This window comes from Salminus brasiliensis, chromosome 13 (assembly GCF_030463535.1).
Source record: "Salminus brasiliensis chromosome 13, fSalBra1.hap2, whole genome shotgun sequence".
In the NCBI taxonomy this organism is placed as follows: Eukaryota; Metazoa; Chordata; class Actinopteri; order Characiformes; family Bryconidae; genus Salminus; species Salminus brasiliensis.
The window spans coordinates 25419115-25437983 of NC_132890.1; the positions used below are offsets into that span (position 1 = coordinate 25419115).

The window sequence follows — 18869 nt, forward strand, 5'->3', positions numbered from 1 at the left end:
GTGTAATGTAGCCTTGTGTACAGCTTGTATGAGGATTGGACGCATGGTTTCCACGTAGCGACAGATTTTAACGGACTGTCTAACAGACAGTTTTCCCATAAGAATGACTAGGGGCTGAAGGCTTTGGCACACTCCACATCACCCACGCTCCACACCACACACACCACAAACACAACACCACACTACGACCTAGCACCACCTTAACAGCCACCTAGGATACCATAGCAACTGCCTAGCAACCACTTAGCAACACCATAGCAACCACCTAGGATATCATAAACCCCCCCATGTACCACCATAGCACTACTAAGAAAACCCCAGTGTAACCAACAAGGATAGTACAGAAACCATCTAGCATCTATGCAAAGCAACCACCCTTACATCCCACACACTTACCTGTTCTAGTCTACTTTTTTCTATTTGATTAATTGTACCTGTTTTTGCTTTGCAAGCACTGGTATTTCCTTCTGTAAATGCATACCTAGTTTTTAAGTGTTATTTTTATTTAGTTTTGTATAGTGTGTGTTTTATTTTCCAAATGTCATTAAGCAAAAAAAACAGAATAATCTTATAGTAATTTAAATTATGACATCCTATGACAGGCATGTGACAACTGCTCAGTGCTTCATTCATTAGCTGTTTGCTCAGCCTGCTTCCTGCAAGCAAGATAGGGACTGCCAAGTAAGATATCTAAAATTACAATTAGTTTGCTCCTGCCATATCATTATATGCTGTACGTGGACATAGAATAAGCCAGATGAGCCCAACAGATGGCAGAGGCACTACACTGATATCAGGGCACTGGTGGGTGCCCCACAATGTACACGGTCAATGATCATGAACACTTCTTGCTCAATCAAATTATCCAGCCGGAACTAGAAGATGGGCTAGTGCCAGGGTGGCTGTTGGGAAATCTTTCTAAAAACATCTAGTAAAGATGACTGCATTGATGGGGAAAGTGCAATGTTTCTGTACAAAACATGAAGACAGAGAATGTGTCCTGCAGCAGGTGTACAGAGCCAAAAAAGCACTCACACTACAGTTACCCCCTCAACTTGTGCCCTGTGGACCTGTCCACTTGTTAAGCCTGTGCAAAAAAAAGTGTGTTCGGTTGCCCCTGGGAGACAAGAATTTAGTCTCTGTACATAGTAGAATATTAAATATATTGATTTACATTCATATGTTATTGTGGGTCACAAGAGGACTGCAGATGTGGGCCACATTTGGGCCAAACGTTCATCGCTTATTGGGTCAGTGACCCAGGTCTATTGGCAGCTATACATGCCCATGCCATGACAGTGCCTCCATCATGTTTGACAGATTATGTGGTTTGCTGTGGATCATGAACCTTTCCTCAAGGTAATCTTGGAATCTCGTTCCAGAACTGGGATCAACTGAGCTCTTGATTATAGCCTTTCACTATGATATGTCTAATTCTACATTCTTGAGAGTGTGGGTGGCTCGATGGCTGAATGGATGGACGGATGGATGGATCGCTAGATAGCTATCTAGATAGATAGATAGATAGATAGATAGTATTACAATACAATGATTACTGGCCTTTCAGTCGACTGTCCAGTTACTTTTGAACCTGTGGAAATGAAGGGCCCTTCGTTAATTTATTTTAACATGCCAAGCAGAACTTCAGAGCACTTTAATCCAGTGTCTATTGGATTGCAGTCCCATTGAGATTTATCATTCAAATGAACCTGTCCTCCATTTGGACACACTAGAGCTACTAGACTGTATGGGTCTCTCATGTTCATTTGTTCATATCTGTATTCTTAAACAGTATAATAAGGAGATCCATGTGTATAGTATATAAATATATCATGCACATTTACTCTAATGTTATAGAGGAAAATGAAAATGCAAAGCTATAATGTAAAAACAACTGTCTGTAATTAATTCACTGCTTAGCTTTAAATATGTGATTATTATGCTAAGTGCATCCGTATATTTGAATAATGCACCTAAATAAAGATGCTTATGTTGGTAAATTAAACACACTCAAGCATTTCACTAATTAACTATTTGATCTGCCTTCAAGAATGATCAGCATCCTTACTGAAGGAGGGCTGAGCGGTGGGACAGAATTACTTACATGTAATTAAAAAAAGGCTAAAATCAAAGATCAACATCAATTCTCTGAGTTTTCATTTAAACTGTTCTCAGCCAGGTTTGGTTCAAACCCTTGACAAACAGATCCCATTAATAGGGCATCTATTGTGTCAGTCTGAAATTTCGATGAAATGATTATGATTAGCTGAATGCTGTATGATTACCAGCATGATTAGCTGTATGATTACCAGAATGATTACCTGTATGATTAGCTGACTGCTGTTTGATTACCAGCACGATTAGCTGTATAATTACCAGAATGATTACCTGTATGATTAGCTGACTGCTGTTTGATTAGCTGTATAATTACCAGAATGATTACCTGTATGATTAGCTGACTGCTGTTTGATTAGCTGTATGATTAACTGTATGATTACCTGTATGATTAGCTGACTGCTATATGATTAGCTGTATGATTAGCTGTATGATTACCTGTATGATTAGCTAACTGCTGTATGATTAGCTGTATTATTAGCAGAATGATTACATATATGATTAGCTGACTGCTGTCTGATTAACTGAATGATTACCAGCATGATTCTATAATTGCAAAAAAAAAAAAAAAATTTTTACTGGACAGTGGCGATAAAATACATGATATCATGTTATACATTAAATGTTATTACATCAATTGAAGCACCTACAAGTAACCAAATAACAGATACAGTATATGTATGTACAGTAACCCTCTATTGGGGCAGTGTTACAACTCTTTGGAGAAGAAGAATGAAACTCTGATTTCCTCGTGTGGCCAACACTGAGAATTACAACATGAGCCTTCACGAGAGATTTAGATTCAGAAGTGTTATACTAAAATACAGTATATATATATATATATATATATATATATATATATATATAGCTTACAGTAAGCAATTACCCAAAGGTGAAGATGTGACAGTAAGTAATACTATTAATAATAATAAGGGGAGTTCATAGACTTATGATTTTAGGTTTTGCCTGACTTTACATTTTTTTACAGTATACTTTTTTAACTCATGATTGAAATGTACAAACTGGACTCTATTAGAAGCTATTAGCTCAGCAGATTGATTGACTTTTATTAGCACCTCCTGCAGATATGTAAATATAGAATTAGGAGTCTTGCCCAGTGACTCATATTAGTCTAGTGTAGGAAAGGTTTCCTGCATTATGCTGCACAAACCAAAAGTGATTGCAATCAAAATGATTCAACCCCTATTGCAAATTAGATTTATTGGCAGACTGGATAAAGTTTCAGCTGTTTGCAATAAAACCAAGAACAGTTTAAATAGCTCAACACAACAAATCTGTGTTTTCTCCTAATTTAACACAAATGTCATTTTTAAATGACCACTGCAGTCTCTGATTATTCAACCCGTAATGACTCAAGCCTCTTTAGTATTTAGTAGAGCCTCTTTTTGCTGTTATGACCTGCTGTAGACATGACGCACCAGCATGTGGCAGCGTTCCTGGAGTAACCTAGCTCATTACTCATGGGCAATGTCCTCCAGTTCACTATTTCATATTCTTGGGTTTGCATGCTGCAACTGCCGCCTTCAAACAGATTTCCTGTGTGGTTCAAGTCAGATTCTTTCAGGACTTTTTCTGAAACCAGCCTTGGTGGACTGTGAGGTATGTTCGTTGTCCTGTTGGAAGGTAAAATGATACCCAAGCTTCTGCTTCCTCACAGAAAGCATGACATTTTCTCCTTGGATTTCTCCTGATACTTCCATGCAGCTCGCTCTGCACACTCTGCAGATTTCCAGTGCCAGAGGAACAGAAGCAGACCCACCGCCGTGCTTCACTGTAAGCAGGGTGTTATTGTCATACCGCTGACATACCGCTGATCCACAGGCCAGAAAAGTTCCAAAAAATTTTGTTTCATCGCTCCACAGAAAAGAATCCTAAAACATCTGTGGTTTATTTGTAAGATTTAGAGCAGATTGGAGGTGATTTATCTTGGGCTTTTGGGTCAGCAGAGGTGTACAAGCATGGAGATCCTCAGCTTTTAGTATGCGCCTTACTTTGCAAACTGTGGCCACCAAATCCTACTGCAGTTCTTTTTTGCATGGATGTGGTGGCAGCCATGCAGTGATCTCTTCTCTAAACTTCCAGGAGCACTCTCCTGACTTATCTCCATATTTCTAGCATGCAATCAGACAAACAAACCCTTAGTCAGTCCAGGTATTTAATGTGTTTTATCTGATGCACATCTAATGCACCTAATGAGGCCCTTGATTTGCAACCTGATCGGCAAATGTGTTCTCTTATGATGGATTCTATTCAGGGATTGAATAATTCTGAGACTGCTGTCGTCATTACAAGAAAACACTTGTTCTGTTAGTTGTGTTTATCTATTTAAATTGCTCATGTTTGATTGGTTTATTGCGACGTTTGTACATTTTGCTAATAAGCTTCATTTGCAATGGGGGGTGAATCATTTCAATTGCAACTGCATTTGCCTAAAAATTCAACAGTATTCAGTTGAGGTCAGCAGGTTCTTTTACTCAAGGTGGGGTCCCTAGCTGTAGAGCATTTAAGAGCCCCTGCTGTAGGCAAACTGGGGATATGGACCTCTACTTTACTTGGTACTTGAAAGTGATTGAATGCTAGAAATGCTACAACAGCAGGGGGCGCCAACTAGAATCCCAATATCTTAAAACTGCATATTTGATCTTTTCCAGACATAAAAAGAGCATCAGATTCTGAAGCCACTGCCCTGCTGTAGGATGACCAGCTGGTGTCCAATGTAAAAGAATATGTCTGCAGGCCAACAGAGACGTAAATACAGTTATAAATATATTGACGTTTTTAAGTTAAGCTGGAAAAGACCCAGCAAGCACCTCACCTACTATTATCTTTTTTTCTTACATTTTTACATGAATCTGGAGAAGGTCACTTCACCAAATGGTAGTAATATGGGATGAAAGTGATCCATGGCATTGTGTGCCATGAGCAGCTCAATCATTTCACCTCAGTGGCTCTTTTCTAAGTGAGCCACAAGGTGTCTCTCCTGGTCTAGAGTATGCTGAATGCTGTCCATTCAGTCTTTGTAGAATGTGCTCTATCAAACAAGCGTATTATTATTGCTGTGATAGTCTAAAGACAAGGAAAAGGGCCTTGATCTCAGTCAAAATGGCAAACACCAATTTCAGATCTTCAGCAGCTGATCCCTACAGAAGAAAATTGCTCTGCAGTCTTAAATATGAATGTACTGCACATGTTTCCTTGAGCACTACCACAGAAGAACCATCTTTTTGACTCCTACATCTCTGGAACAAGCATGGCTAATGGAACCAAACATGGTTCTTTTGTGGCATTTCGCAAAGAGCCATTTAAAGCATCTTTATTCTTAAGAGTGTAGTTGAGTAGCATGCAGTGGGTTTTATAGTCTCAAGTCCACCCTTCATTCATAACAATTGCTAGATGCCTTCACTGGGCTGGGGCTTCTTTCCTCCTCTCTTTTTATTGTGTAGTAATTGCTTTGTAATCATTTACTTAGATATTGCCATAGTCATCCATTTTTTTAGGTGTCCTATGCTGGTGAAATTTGATTTGTGTTGCCAGGTGTTGCTAATTTAGTTGATATTTCTGCTTCTTCTATGGGTGTTGATATGACCATATGGCTAAAGTAATTATTCACTCTAAAATTAAAGGTGCTTCAAAGGGTTCTTTGAGTGAAGACAGCAATGGAAGTGAAGAACCACTTTGGATTCCACAAAGAACCATGATGGTAATAGAGATGTGTGATTGTTGAAGTGAGTGGGATCACCATGGCAAGATCCAAAGAGCTCTCTGAGGCCTTCAGAAGAAGGTTGTAGATTCATTTGGATCTCAGATCTCATGGCAATCACAAATCAGTTGTTTCCAAGTCCGCAAAATAATTGACATGTGGACATTGTTTAAAAAACAACTGCCAACATGGCCAGATCAGCCCAAGAGCAGAATGCAAGAATCCTTGAATGTCATCACGGGACCTACTGGTAGCTTTTGCCACAGTTGATGTCTACCTTCAAAAAAGAGACTACATGGTCAGCTGCTTGTTTCAGACCAATAGATTGATTGAGGCCAATTATTATAGGCAGCCTGTAAGCTGTTTACATGTTTAACTGCATTTGATTGGCTGTTATTTCATTCATTTGTTTTCCCAATAAACGTTTTTCTGGTTTTGTTTCATTGTTAAAGAAGCCAAAATCATCTCAGAGTGTCTGAGAATCAGATGTTCTGAAGTCTACTGCCCACCCTTGGCTACTTCTTTCTCATTCACCTTCAGTCCTCTGCCATAGTTGTTAGTAACCTCCCCAGCAATCTGCAGTCTGGCCTGAGGACCACCGTTCTCTCCAATAGACTTGCAAATCACCCTTCCCTTCTGTTGTGGCATTTGCATACAGATGTTGTTAAGAAAGAGAGAGAGAGTGGCCTCACAAAGGAGGAGCCATGTGGAGAGAAGTGCCCCTCTGTTTCAGTTTTATCTTCTTCCCAACAACCCCCCAACCAACCCCCACCACCCCACCCAGCCCCCTTCTGAAGGCCAAAGAAAGGCCTGAGCTATTGTTGGGGGCCGGCTGACAGTGGGACGTTTCTTAGTCTGCTGTGCACAAAGAGTTTGGACAAAGAGAGAGACAACTCACAAAAGCTCTCATCTGTTCACTTGTCTTGCCGTTTGCATGTGTGTGTGTGTGTGTGTGTGTGTGTGTGTGTGTGTGTGTTTCCAGCTTAAATTAGTGACAGAGGTGTCACAAGTGTTGTCAGCTTAGGGGTGAGCTGAGTGAAAGTGTGAACTGTTGCCTTATGTGTAAATGGCACTAATTGCGACTATATGTAAAACTTTCCTATATACATACATGCATGTATCCACTATATGATGCTTATGTATACAATACAATTTTACTGGTTAAACATATTTTTGTTACTGGTTTTACTGGTTATCCACTGCATGGGTTTAAAGAACCAAAACAAAAGTTTTGCATGTAAAGTTGTTTCTGAAAGTTTATTTCAAAATGATCACCAATATATTATAATAAAAGCGGGGTCCCAACCCCTCAAGGAATGTAAACAGTCTGGTTTTAAATTATATATAAAACAACACAATATAAAAATCACAGCACATTATACTGTTTTTTCTCTTTCGCTGAAAAAACAACAACAAAATAAATAAGTTTAAGTTAACAAAAGGCAAAAGCTTACATTTGCATCGCAGTTAAGGCAGGAAAAAAAAAAACTAAAAGAGAACCTCACAGTACCTTTCCGTAACAGGGGGTCTGCTGTGGTGTAAGCGTTTTGCGATTTTTAATCACACGGTAATGGAGAATGCACTTTTTCATCGATGTATCCATTGCAATTAGCATCTTCCTTCTCTTCATTAAAAGCTGAGAGTGTAAGAGACTATCTTAATACATTGTCACACTGCCACTTAACGTACACACACACACACATGCATGCACCCATACATACTCACATACACACACACACACACATATTTGTTTGCAGTGATTGAGCCTGAAACACTGATCTCACTGAGGGCGATAGATAGAAAAGTGGTTGCGTTCTACCAGATACAATCCTGAGATTCCTACATTCAGTCTGTACTGCTGGTGTCACTTAAAGCTAAGGGACAGCTCAAACAAGGCAAACACGGGCGAAAAACACAGTAAAGCATGATCTTCCCACATGAACAGAAATGCATAACAAATCAGAACAGAACTCGATCGCTTTATAATAACAAGGGTAATAAATAGTTTCATAAACGAGAACCAAGGTTAGACTACGTAATACTGTCAAATTCATAAATGCCTTCACTAAAGGCTACATTTTGCTTACAGTATGCTTGGGCACAGGGTTAACAGTGGACCTACAGCTAAAATGTACAGACTAACTGGCTTTGCTTTGGTTAGACTACGGACAGGTGCATGGTTTGCGCCACCAGACTTTACAAACAGGCCGTTAGTGGCTAAAGGACTCATCTGCTCTGCTATAGGGGTTAATTCTACACGCTTTCCAAATATGATGGGTACAGAAAGGTTCTCACATAGAACTTTCCTTGCATCCAGGAGACCACCCAAAGTGTGAATCTAGAAGTGGAGTACCCAGTACAGCATCAAACCGGTATACAACAGTATACATTGCCATTACATTATCTTGTATTCTTCCAGATGCGTAAATAATAATAATATTAATTAAAAAAAAGTCAAAAAGTTTGTCTATATAACTTTACAAGTCAAAAGCAGACACACGTCTGCTTGGGTTGTGGATGCAATATGCACAGATACACTTCTCTAATCGTCTGAGACAGACAGGCGGCTGAAGATGGGCAGGCGGCGGCCCTCCAGGCCAGGGGACTCGCTTCCGCTCAGGCTGCCTGAGCTGGAGCTGGAGTAGCCCTCCTGATCGGAGAGAGAGTCTGCGGACCCAGTGCGCTGCAGAGCGGCTAACCCAGTGAAGGTGAAGTTGTTGTGGTGGCTGGAGACGTTCTGGGAACACTCGACTTGATCTTTGGGGTCACCCAGGGAGAAGAAGCGAGGGCCTTCGCTGCCTAAGTCTGCAGAGAAGCGGTAGCTGTGCTTGAGGGTTCCAGGCTCAGAAAACATGGGGGATAGCAGGTCAGGACTACCAGTAGAAGGTGGTGGAGAGACTGAAGCAGCCCTGGTAAAGGCCAAGGGATCTGGAAGGGCCTGGAAACCAGTCATGGCTTGAGAGGAGAAGCCAGCAAAGCTGACACTCTGACGGAGCAGCTGGGGACGTTCCCTTGACTTCTGTTGCCGGACACTCTCTTGCTGGATATGTTGCTCATCTGCGTTGTGGATGAAATGGCAGCGTGCCCCGTATGGGCAGAAGCCGATGGTGTGGAAAGTGCGGCAGGGCTCCGTCTTGTATTTGGGGTGCCTGTTCAGGCCTCGGAGCTCTTCCATCCCATGAGCAAACTGGCACTTGGCCCCATACTTGCAAGTGCCGCTTTCTTCGTAAGTACGGCAAAGCTCGGTCTTGTAGCGGGTGGACACTGGCGGGGTGGTTGCGAGGGTTTTGGCAGAGGACAGAGAGCTGTTGCTGAGGCTCAGGCCCGGTGGAGGGGGAAGGGATGAAAGTGGCGAATCACTGCCTCCCATGCCACCCACGTGTCCCTCGATCATGCTAATGGAGCGGTCCACTCTAAATGGGATGTGGTTGAGAGAAGAGCGAGGCAGCTGCTGGCCGATGATGCCGCCCAAGGGCCAGAGGCACGAGTCGCCTGCCGGCTCTGAACTGCCACAGTTGAACTTTGAATTTGGCAGAGTTACTGGACATAAGGAATGCCTGCGCTGGAATCCTGCCACACGCTGCTTCTGACCAGCAGGGGGGGCGACGTCTGCCATATCCAAACTGCGAAAGTTCTACAGAAGAAAAAAGAAAGATAGGGTTTACTATAAGAGACCTTTTTTGGTAAGTTTGAGGGAACTTTAAGAAGCTCCAAGAAATGGCATAAGGAAACATCTACAGCATTAATGAGTTGTTATTGTTCCACCAAAAAAAGTGGACCACAGTGTTTCACGTGGTTGCAGACAGGTTTTGTACCCAAGTAACAACACCAGCAAGGCTAAAGCCATCTTAATCTCAACAACCACAGATATTTACCTATTTTACTTGCAACAAGCCAAAGCAAAGTGAAGTCCTGACTTCATCAGCTTGTGTTTCATGTTATGTTTCAAATGTAGACCACAAAGTCAGATCCACATGAAGTCTTACTTCTAGATTTTACACTGGAGAGCACTGAAAAAAACAATCAAAAGAAAGCGCTTACCTTGCAAAACTCGTCGTCCAGTTCCAGAAAGGGCGTCAGAAAGTTGGAGGGCATTGTGAAGATGCCTCAGAGGAGTGTGTTGATGCACAGCCAAGAAAGTGAAAGAAGTTGGGTGGACGCTCTTGGTGTCGTGCTCTCCTACACTACACCCTCCATCTGTTGGAATCCTCCTTTATACGCACAAACTTCTAACCCCACCCACATCTTGGCAAAGGGGTGTTTCACTGCAGAGCTATTTTCACGCCCCCCCTAAAGGGTGAGGAAAGAGCCATTCACACTCCTCTCCCAGTCCAACTGAGTCATTGTATTCCATTTAAACCCAAGAGCTAAAGCAGCCTTTGGCAGATTGCAGCTACTGCTGCATAAACATATGGGATTTATGCACTGTATACAGGCAGAGATCATTCTTGACCTGAGCATACTCCTAATGGCTATCGAAACACAGAGCTGTAGATGCTTTGAATTCCACTTAAACTAGCCTACATATACCATAATGTATTCAAGTAGCATATAAACTAGAAAGTGGCTGTAAAAACACGTTTCCTCATGTTTGTATCAGAGCTGTTTCACAAACTTGCATCTCCAATCCTCTAACTGTGTAAAAAAAAGAGAGAGAAGTGTGTAACCTAAATGTAGGTTAATGTAACACGATGTCTGGGTTAGTACGTAAAGTTACTCATACTCAGGGAGTTTTTATGCAATGTTTGTTTGGTACACACGCAACAGTATTCTGCATTGAGAAGTGTCCTGCAGGGTATAGTCCTCCGAAACATTTGTGCTCGCATATGAGGTGATTAAGCCCTTAAATGATAGGGTCTTTCAACACCCTTTGGCACATTAGGGTGTTAGTAATCTGGCGCTTAAATCCTATTCAAATTGATCTGCAAATTACAGCGTAACAGTAAAAACACTGTAAAAAAAGACAAATAACCTAAAGTATGACCTCATTTAAAGGATTTTATTGTATATGTCATGGCTGTTTGAATAAAACCTCCACAACTATAATGTTACAGCAGAAGGAACGCATTTTAGTTTTTTCCAACTTTATTTAAGGCAAAGTTTATTATATAGTACCAGTCAAATGTTTTGAATGGCTGAATATGTGCTGATCATTATCTTAAAAACATCTGAATGACCATATTTGTCAAAAAAGAATACACTGGGGACACACAGTATCCACCATAGTTAGGATGTAGTGACTGGCTGGGGGGTTTCAAGGAGGCCTAGTTGAAGTGAAAGGGAGTTAATTGGTCATATAGGCTATTAAGGCTATTTACTGGTCTTGCTACATGGTAAATGCATATGTATTAATGTACATTAATATACTGTAGCTGCATGGTTTGAGAGGTATTTCCACCCTCACATATGCACAGTGCCGCAGTCCTACAATTTAGGCCTGCGTGAAACCCCCCAGCCAGCCAAGACTTCCTAACTATGGTGTATACCTGTGTGACCCCAGTGTTCTCTTTTTCTGAAAACAAAAATATGTTCACCCTAGCATCTGGAGATTCTTCATTCTTTCTTAAAAATGAGAAATTCTTCTTACGTTTTACTGTATTTTTGTTTGTATTTATGTTTTCTTGTATCTGCTGTAATGAGGTATGGTGTTTACATATGCATGAACCCTACATGTTTGTGCAAAAGCCTCTGATGAGATCAGGTCCACCCAAGCGTCGGCCAAACACAAGCTTCAGTGGAAGAGATAAGACTCAAAACACATTTTACCTTTTCTGTGTCCAAGCCTTAACATGGTTCTCAATGTTCTAAAGTTCGAAAACCATCTGTTGTTTATTTCCAGATATAAATGAATGAAAAACCCAGTTCTCAGCCTTTTGGACGCCCACTGTTTGTGAAGCTTGAACACACACAGCAACTCTTCTGAGCCCCACTTCACCAAATGCACCAAAAGCTCAGTCCTACACATGCTGTCTAAACAGCACCCATGGCATTTGCTTTAAAGTGTGTGGTCATTTCTGTACGAAAGTGTTCATCTCTCAGGGGCCTTCTGTGGTTCGGCCTGTTCAGTCAGTCTGAAGCTGTTATGTCTTCCACTTATACATTGCATTTCTTTACTGCCACCACCTTGCCACCACTGGGCCTTTTACAGTACTTGATGGGGCCGTTCTACTGGGCAATCTCAGTTTCATATTATAGTCATCACAGAAATGGGAGTCCATAAGCACCCTGGCTTGGTCCTGATAAGGTAAAGTGCATAATAATTCATCACAGCGCACTGTTAAGCACCATGACCCCTTGACAGGGGTTTATTATTCAGCCATAATATTGTAGAGTCATGACTGCGGGCCTCCGCTTCCTGCTATATGATTTGATATTATGGTGACGATTTCATAACACCCTCATGATCCATGTATTATATATACATGTCACTTTTCAATTTGATACTGTATTTTATTTGATAATAAAATTGCCTATTTTACTACAGGTATTGTCACAAAGCAGCTTTTTACCAAGATTCAATGGCCTTTGCTTTAACGCCAGGTTAGCATGCATGTATTATTTGTCTTATTACTCTTTTCTGATTGTTTTTGGTCTTTTTAATTTGTTTTTTAGATATGATCTATTTTCAAGCAGATCATATTAGTATATTGTGATGTTTATGATGTTACCTCCATATTTATGATGATTCTAAGGAAAGTTATACATACAGTATATCACTTTCCTAGCCAACTGTCAGCTAAGAAACTGTTCTCTTTCTTCTCTTTATTGTATTTGCTAAAAGTACACTCATATATGATCTCTCCCCACTGTTCCTAGGGTAAAAAAACACTGCAAATATTAGCATAGTGGACCTCTAGTCAATGAATGACACTGTCCCTTCAATACAATGAGGCCTTATCTTGGAGTAAAGTGTCAACACCTCTCACAATTCAGTTATAGGAGGGATGGGGCAGTGCAAATGGGCCACTATCCAGGGGAACACTTGTTGTTGTCCTGGGGCAGATAAAGCACAGGGATGTTTAAATTGGGCCGAGAGACAAGCGACCGAAATGCAGCAGTTGTGTTTGTGTTTGTTTTTGTTTGGTGGTAGAGGAGATTAAAATGCATTTGAATGGTGAGCAACAAAGAGGAAAAAAAGCAAATGCCATTGTCTTAGGTTACAAAAGTAGGAAAACAGTGACAGAAGCTTGATGGCCGTTTAAGGTACTGCTCCTTTCAGAGGTTTGGCCCTGCTTGTTTTCCGTATTCTCCCCTTCTCCCATTAAACACTCAGACTCAGGGTCTTTTTTTTGGAGAGGTGGGGGGTGGATTTAATTGCAGGTGTCCTATACTGTGTGGAACCTCTTGAAACTTGGTGTCAGAAGGCATGAGAAAGGAAAGATGGAGAGGATTGCACAATAACGTCTTCCAGAGTAGAAAGAGAAAGACACAGGGATGGCCAGGCTTAGAAAGAGACAATTATGAGCCACAAAGGCCTCCTGGAGGCCTGCTATGGCCGCAGTGATTCCGAGTGAGCCGCCGTAGCTCAACAATGGCATTATGCTGATGCTGTTTCACTCTTCATGGCCTTCCAAGTGTGAGACACACCAAAGAGCTTCAGTCCCAGAGCCCAGGCCCTGAATCTTTAATGAGACAGAGGAGGATTGAGGAGCGTTAATGATTAGCTCAGGCAGAGGGGGCCGAACTGAGCTACTATGACTAAGAAAAGGACACAGATGCTCCATAGGAATTTGCTGGTTGATCCTTAGTACCCAGGCATGTGAAGAAAAGCTTTCTTTTTAGAACCTTTTATGGCTGAGGTAGAGTCAAATACATGGAGCGTCTACTGGAAGATACACTGTGCATTGAATTTAGCTATTTTAAACACGTACATGTCTCATTATATATGTATGACACTTTTAAACTTAATGCCAGGCATAAATTATCATTTGTTTTATTCGTTTAAGATTTTTGTATTTATTTGTTTTAATTATACAAAGAAAATATCATCTATAGTCAAGCATATCATGTTATCATTTTATAACACTCTTTACCAACCGCTATATTTATCATGATACTAGTTATAAATTCTAGGGTATCTACTTTTTGAACCAACTTTGAGCAGCTATTCTACATTTCCACATATGTAACCTATATATGCCATTAAAATGAACAATACGTTGTACATGTACTGTGTAAAAGCACTCAGAAACATACCAAGACAATGTATAATCTAAAAGTAAACATGCTGACATACAAATATGACCATATACTGTACATAAAACACTTAAATGGTCCATTATTTCAGCTGTTATTAAATAGGAAATCCACCAATTGTTCAACATTTCTGCATAATTCAGTTCTTAAGATGTAAACAAAGCTATTTAGAGGGGTTTGGTGTGAACTGCTCTGTTCTTGGGAAACTAACCAAGTTTAAGTCACTGGTGAATGGAACCATGGAATGGTACTTTTACAAAATCTTTAATGCCTATAAATGCTACCTGAAGGTTTTTTATATGAAATATGAGATGTTTCAAACATTGTTTGATGCTAGTTTTGTGATGAGGTTTTGGCCTATTTTATAAAATAAACTACCTAAGTACCTAAATAAAGCTTCTTTTTTATTTATCTTATTTATTTATATTTTACTAATATAACCTAAATAAAACTAAAACAATGTAGGTTTACTAAGTGTTATGCATTGCTACATCAATACTTAGCTATTTATGCATTTATACATATTAGTTTTTTTTCAGTCACTTTAACCCTTTAAAACACCTAGTGTTATTACTTCTATTAACTTCTATTACCAAAGTACAGTAGTTATTACCAAGTAAAATAGTTAGTACTAGTTTGTACAGATGTCTCTGTAGCTGCTGAGTAATGCACCTTAGTGTGTAATAAGCCTTGCAGTGATAAGGGGTTAAACAAATGAAGAGTCTAAGATTAGTAGATACTAATGTACCATACCTGTAACATCTGTAAAAACACATAACACTGTGATGCACAGCTAACACACTGTACAGTAATAGCAGCTTTAAAATAGCCTTAAATATTGACATTGCAAAGAAATCCAAGTTAGTACATTTCTCTTAAAGCCACCATTTATTACCAAAATGCTAAATACAGCTCAGGCTTGAGGAGTTGATAGAATTCCCCTTTTTCATAATTTTCATATGTTTCATAGTAATATTGCGTGTGAAATCCAAAAACAGGCTCAATGCACTTTACTTTTAGCCTTGATTTATTAAATACCTGTGTTGAACATATTTAATATAACGTCTGAGCCCTGAGGTGAACGGATGTGGAGAATTTAGACTGTGGTTGTCAGGCGAAAGGCGAAACTCCAGGGTTGGGCTCAGTGTCTCGGAGATTTAGCTGCTCGCCGTTATGACTGGTGACAGTTTTTTTTTTCTTTCTTTCTTTTTTTCAGACAGGAAGGAATGTGGCTGTTGCCCCTGTCGCTTATGGGTCTCTTACATAACCCAGAAAAACAGCCTGGTTATCAGTGCACACACTGTGGCCGTTTGAGAGCTTTAACTGTAAGTATGAGGCTTGGACCAGCTCCCTGTGTTTTTTACACAGCCAGCTTTACTGTCTGATTGATGGAGGGTGCTGTTTACTTCTCACTCCCATTAATGCTGAACAGTTTTATTATAAGTGTAACGTCTCAATGGTCCAATGGACGAGAGCTGACAATGACCCACTCTGCCAGCATCTGCAAACTATGTATTTGATGTCATGTAGAAGCATAAAAGTTGCTGTTGTGATGAGTGTACTGAAGGTAATGCCGAATGTCAGCAATTGTGGGATTGACAAATAATTCAAATAAAGCAGCTGAATGAGGGCAAAGGAATACTGCAAAAGATAAACTGGAAATGTATAGACAAAGACTTTTAAACCAAGGCATTTTTCTTTGGTTGAACACAACACAGTCTTTCCCATATAAGACATGATTTCTGCCTCCTTGTAAAGACCAGGTTTGGTTTTATGATAAACAATTACAGATTATTACACTTTTCCTGTGTGTAAAGTCAACTCACTGCAGTTCAGTTCAATGAAGTGTCACATTTCTACATTAACACAGAGATAATTACATCTGCTTGACCTTCAGCTGTACAAAGGTGATTCAGGAAAGTTCAATTGAGGGCTCTTTTTACCATCTTAACTTTCGAGAAATAAAATGTTGTTTTAATTATGCCAAGACAATGTTTACATGTTTGACGTAAAGACTTCATGATGGTCAAGACTGAGCTTTTTAAATATTTTATATTTATTTGCAGAGTAGCAGAGTGCAAAAATCTAGGTAATTCCAAAGGGTTCGCATATTTTTTTTATTCTTTACACTTGTTCGGTATTAAGCTCTCTACTAAGGTCTTACAGCTATACTGACTGAAAAGTTTAGTTTGCATTTCACTTTAGTTTCTGAACCGTTAAAAAGATACTGATGTCATCACCGTCACCATTCCACACACTATTCAACAGCTAGCATAAGATGCACTTTAACACAGCAAGGCTTGTTACACAATAAGTGTAATACTACTCAGTAACTACAGGGACTTCTGTACAAACTGTTGGGGCTATTCTTTGATAATAGAAGTTTGGCGGCAGTTGGCCATGGGTTAAATAAGGGTTAAATACATTAAATAATTGTCTCATAATTGTCAGAATTTCATGTAACACAGTGTAAATAAATCTACTCAGTTATTAGGAAGAATACATGATCAAATTGTTCACTTTCCAGACTCTCAGAATCTCTCTTCTCTTATGGCTGTGTGCTCTTACGATGTGCTTGCAACATAAACTACCTTTAAAACAAATCCTTGCAGAAATGCACAGGCTGTTATGGTAATGTTGGGAACGTCAATATATTGTTCAAAAGCATGCACAAGTTATATGTAAAAAAAGGCATAATGTTGGGAACGTCAATATATTGTTCAAAAGCATGCACAAGTTATATGTAAAAAAAGGCATTCTGTGTCTATTATAAATAAATTGATCACTTTTTATCATTTTATTGGAACCGGGAATATAAGAATATAAGTCTGGATTGGGGACAAGTCCAAAGTACTGGCAACATTTTTTTTAAACATCCAGCGATTTATTCTGTAATAAAGTATTTCTAACATAAATAACATAAATTCATAACCTGGCAGCATAAAAATTCTCTAACTGAACAATGACCCATATAAAGCCATCAACAAGGCTAATCTATACATCCAACTCAATGCATCCCTGATATTTTCAGCAGGCCTGTTTTAGCATTTCACTGCAAGTTATACTGTGTATGACTATGTATGTGACAAATAAAATTTGATTTGAGCAGTAAACATCCTGCCCCGCCCCCTTTTTTCAGGACTCCTCCCACGCAGCCGCCCACTCCCACTGTTTGTTGTGCTTTGGTAGCAGCATGACTCCACCCCATTGTGGGAAATGGATCACTCTTCTTTGTGTTCCCCCTCACAAGAGTGCTTTTGTTGCGGGGCTCCATATGCCAGGCTGAGGAGTCAAAACCCCGCGCGGCCAGCCCGGGCCATAAAGACGTCTGTCTGGATGGTGTGTGTGTTGTGGGGGGGGTTGGTGGGGGTGAGGAGGAGGTGTATTTTTACCGGACAGGGCTTCAGTAGTATGAATGGGTTTAGGGTCAGTTGCTGGGCTGAAGTGTAAACTCCTCCCCATTGGCTCAATCAATATGAAGAGCAGAAGGCCTGCAGAGAAAGCTGTGTGTGTGTGTGTGTGTGCCCCCTCTGTTCTGGCAACAGGTTACGAAACAGTTCCCACACTCGCATACACATATACACACACACACACTGACCAATAGGCCTTAGAAACCCCCATTTAACATGACACAGCACAGAGAGCAATAGCCTAGTCAAAACACAACTGCCTCATTCACGACACTACACAGGAACACACACATACACACGCTATATCGACCACTATGTCTGACCACTTACAGACTTAAAGTACCATTTCAACTGAAACTATCTGTTTTTACTGGGGGAGCCACAGAAGATTTACACAGTTTAGTATATCTTTAGTCATCGTAAACAAAAAAAAAGACTTAAGTGATAGGTTAGGAGTTAGTTACATGCTGCTATCTGTAAAAATGGACGACATCATCCCAGCTCTGCACCAATGTCAACAGATGTGATTATCTGGTTAATTGTAAGTTGTGACCAAAATTCAATGTCAGAACAACATCTAATGCCAACGCTAATTTGACATAGGATAGTGGAGACAGCTGACGTTGATATTTTGTTGGTTAAAATGTTCAGTAACCAAAATCCACCATCTTGCCCACATCCATAAAATCCAAAATATTGTTGGTTTTAAGTAACCAAAGTTCAATGTCTGTCTAATGTTGGCACCTGATGTCAACCTAGCCCAAGGTTTTCGAATGATATGTAACTTTGATTTTCAACTAAATTCAATGTCTGTCTAATGTTGGCACCTGATGTCAAAACAGCCCAAAGTTTTTGATGGATATGTGGCTTTGATTTCCAACCAAAATTCACTGTCTCTTTATCAATGTCTTTCTATCATGTTGTTTTTCTGTCTAATATAGGCACTTAATGCCATCTCAACCCAAGGTTTTTGATAGATATGTGACTTTGATTTCCAAACAAAAATTCATCTTTCTGAAATGTTGTTGATTTTAAGTATCCAAAATTCAATATCTGTCTAATGTTGACATTTTGTTGAATACTAACCCAAGGTCTTGAGTGATGTGTGACTTTGATTTCCAACCAAAATTCCATGTCTGTGTTTTAAAGTTAAATGTTGATGTTTTAAAGTCAACTCTTATTTATTTTCAACTAAAATTCAACCTCTGTCCGACGTTAGAGTCCAATGTCTTTCTGACATCAAATTGACATCCAAGGGAATGTTTCACAACTACAGTACTTTTGTACAGCAGGAGCAATGACTATTTAGTACCTGTGTAACATTAATCCAAACACATTATAAGAATTCCTATGCAGACGAGAAATTAGCATTATTTTAGAGGTGTTTTTGACATCCAGGGCCTGAACTGAAGGCCTAGTTCTAACAG

General features: G+C 39.9%; 1 protein-coding gene across 1 annotated transcript; it reads right to left on the bottom strand.

Annotated features, from left to right (window-relative positions):
• Positions 1-7080: 7080 nt before the first annotated feature.
• LOC140575038 (mRNA decay activator protein ZFP36L1) lies at positions 7081-10009 on the bottom strand. The gene is made up of 2 exons (XM_072695169.1): positions 9878-10009; positions 7081-9470 (listed from the first exon to the last, which is right to left on the bottom strand). The coding sequence occupies exons 1-2, from the start codon at positions 9929-9931 to the stop codon at positions 8379-8381; spliced, it is 1146 nt and encodes a 381-aa protein (XP_072551270.1). The 5' UTR covers positions 9932-10009; the 3' UTR covers positions 7081-8378.
• Between the last annotated feature and the right edge of the window lie 8860 nt (positions 10010-18869).

Bases quoted from the DNA above. Each gene is read 5' to 3' on its own strand.
- LOC140575038 (XM_072695169.1), bottom strand. From the start codon at position 9,931: ATGCCCTCCAACTTTCTGACGCCCTTTCTGGAACTGGACGACGAGTTT. The intron at 9,471-9,877 runs GTAAGCGCTTTC...TTTCTTCTGTAG, and splicing joins TGGACGACGAGTTTTGCAAG to AACTTTCGCAGTTTGGATAT.